At 36.5% G+C, this 2,521-nt stretch overlaps 1 protein-coding gene across 1 annotated transcript; it reads left to right on the top strand.

Annotated features, from left to right (window-relative positions):
* Positions 1 to 354: 354 nt before the first annotated feature.
* On the top strand, positions 355 to 1,302 carry LOC308705737 (aerolysin-like protein; the record flags this gene model as incomplete). The annotated part of the gene is made up of 1 exon (XM_081390905.1): positions 355 to 1,302. The coding sequence occupies one exon, from the start codon at positions 355 to 357 to the stop codon at positions 1,300 to 1,302; it is 948 nt and encodes a 315-aa protein (XP_081247031.1).
* Positions 1,303 to 2,521: the final 1,219 nt, after the last annotated feature.

The following is a 2,521-nucleotide window of genomic DNA, read 5'->3' as shown; positions in this document are numbered from 1 at the left end:
TTTATGACATCAAAGTACCGCAAGAGCAGTCCAAAAGCATAAGGAGCCATCTACTTTCTATTCGCTCCTGCGGTACTCTGATGAAATTCACCGATCGGTCTGTGCAGCGCCGGTTCAAGTCCAACAAGCCTATTATCAGGGGTGCTGGAGGGCTGGACATGATGCTACATAAACGCTTTTTGACTTTCTCAGTTGGTGTACATCTATAGGGTTCAGAGAATTATTTTTTCCCACAGTAATTTCACATATATCTAGTACAATTATGTGGTTTTGTTTTATTAATACAGTGTGTGTGTTTTTAAAGCTGATGTTAATTCTTATCTGATTTTGCTTTCAGATCTATTTAATTCCAAGATGTCCGACACAATAAATCTGCATCTAATTGGTGGAGGCGGAGGTGGTGCATTCTCATTTACTGGTGTGGACAACGGTGCCAGTTTAGAGAAGATCGGAGTCTGGGTGGGAGGATGGCAGGTTAGGGGTGTCAGGGTCTGGCTTTCAGATGGAAGAGTTGAAAATTTTGGAGAAGGTTCTGGACCGTATCAAGAGTACACGTTCTCACCTGGTGAGTGTTTCACCTCACTTTCCCTGTGGGGGAACGGAGCAGGAACACGTCTTGGAGCCATCAAATTCAAGACCAGTTTGGGGGGAGAGTTTTTTGCAAAGATGACAGACTGGGGTTTAAAAAAAGAATATCCCATGGATGTCGGGTCTGGATATTGTTTGGGAGTTGTAGGAAGAGGTGGTGCCGACATTGACTGCATGGGATTCATGTTTCTCAAAGCAATTGAATCAACAGTTCTCACCGATGTCCACTATCCCACTATCCACCAACTGATACCAAAGGTGAAAGTAGAAGACATCAAAGCCCACAGTTACAGGAACAACTCCTCCACCACACAAAATCAAACACTTGAAAGCTCAACGACTATAAATAAGAAATCTTCATGGTCTGTGAGTGCAAGTTTATCTGCAACATTTAAAATGGAAGTGAAGGCTGGGGTTCCAGAGGTTGCTGAAGTTACTAAAGGATTCAGTGTCACCATTGGATTTCAAGGCACTTATGGTCAGGAGAACACAGAAAAGAGAACCGAAAAGCTGATTACAAATGTAGAGGTGCAACCATGGAAGAAGCTTGATGTTTCCATCACTATTGGCAGAGCCACTTTTGACCTGCCTTACACTGGCACAGTGAAGATGACCTGCAAGAACGGCAGTGTGTTTGCGTACAGAACCAAGGGCAGATACAAAGGCGTCACTTACACTGATATCAAAGTGGATACCAAGGAATCTCCTCTGTAATGTCAAGACAGATTGCACATGTGATGCACAAGTTCTTTGAATACTTCTAATTTTGTCAATCATGTATCAGTTTGGGTGTTCAGGGAATATATATATATATATTCAACATTTGTTGTTTTCAAATAACCTTATATAATACCAATACACAAATATTCATATAGCTTCGTACTTTGTGTAATCACAATAAATAATCTCTAGATACTGATTCTCTAATAATGTGTTTAAAATTACATTTAATAAAAAAAAATAAAAAAAAATAAATAAACCCTCTGTTGTAAGCAGTGTTCCCTCTACTTATTTTCTTATTTTCATTATTTTTCTCTATTGGGCGAACATTTCAGCCACATGAGCAACAGTCTTTATACCAGACTTGAAAAGTGACTAAATGTGGTTGAATCATTTAGTTGTAACTTGTAAGTTACAAGTTACAACTAAATGATTTAACGTCATTTAATTAATGTGCTATTTCTATTTGATTTGACCCTTAATGTAACTTAGTTAAGTAAAGTAAAGTAATCTCTGTTGCTCTATGATGCTGTATTTCATTTGAATGTGCAGAAATGCTTATGGTTGGGATCTCAGTCAAGGAGTAATATCTCACAATATAGTGACACTTTATAGTTAACTTAGTGTATTACTAACGTAAATACTTTGTAACATGAAGCACATTTTTATATGGATTAAAGGATAGTCCAATCACAGCGTGTTCAGCGATAAAGTCACGGCCAATGACAACCCATCTGAATAGAGGCGTCACACTTGTTTATTTATGGTAAATTATGACAGATCTCTTTCACGACTGAAGGGATTGATTCCTTAAATATTTAATATTTCGACTGTTACATTTATTTTTCTCTAATTAAATATTAAAACTTGTTAAAATGATGTATAGGCCTACAGTTAAAATACAAAAGGTATAGGCTAGTATTTAAAATGTTATCAGAAGAAGTGTAAAACAAGTTAGAGTAGCTATGTACATATACATGTACAGTTTGTAAAGACATCAGAAAAAATGGTAAAATTTCACTCGTGTGCATTAAAACATGTCATTAGTTAATTTAGAAATGTTAGTTAAGTTAACAAATATTCACTAAATTACTGATTTATTCACTCTTCGATAGCACAATTCACCTCTACCAATGGAGGAATATGAACCATTGTTTCAGAATGTGTTTTTTTGGACAAAGAAAATATTGAAACTATGTGTCTTAAACTTTAA

Source organism: Scardinius erythrophthalmus (assembly GCF_964197995.2).
Source record: "Scardinius erythrophthalmus genome assembly, chromosome: 2".
NCBI lineage: Eukaryota > Metazoa > Chordata > Actinopteri > Cypriniformes > Leuciscidae > Scardinius > Scardinius erythrophthalmus.
This window is presented reverse-complemented; position numbering and strand designations above follow the sequence as displayed.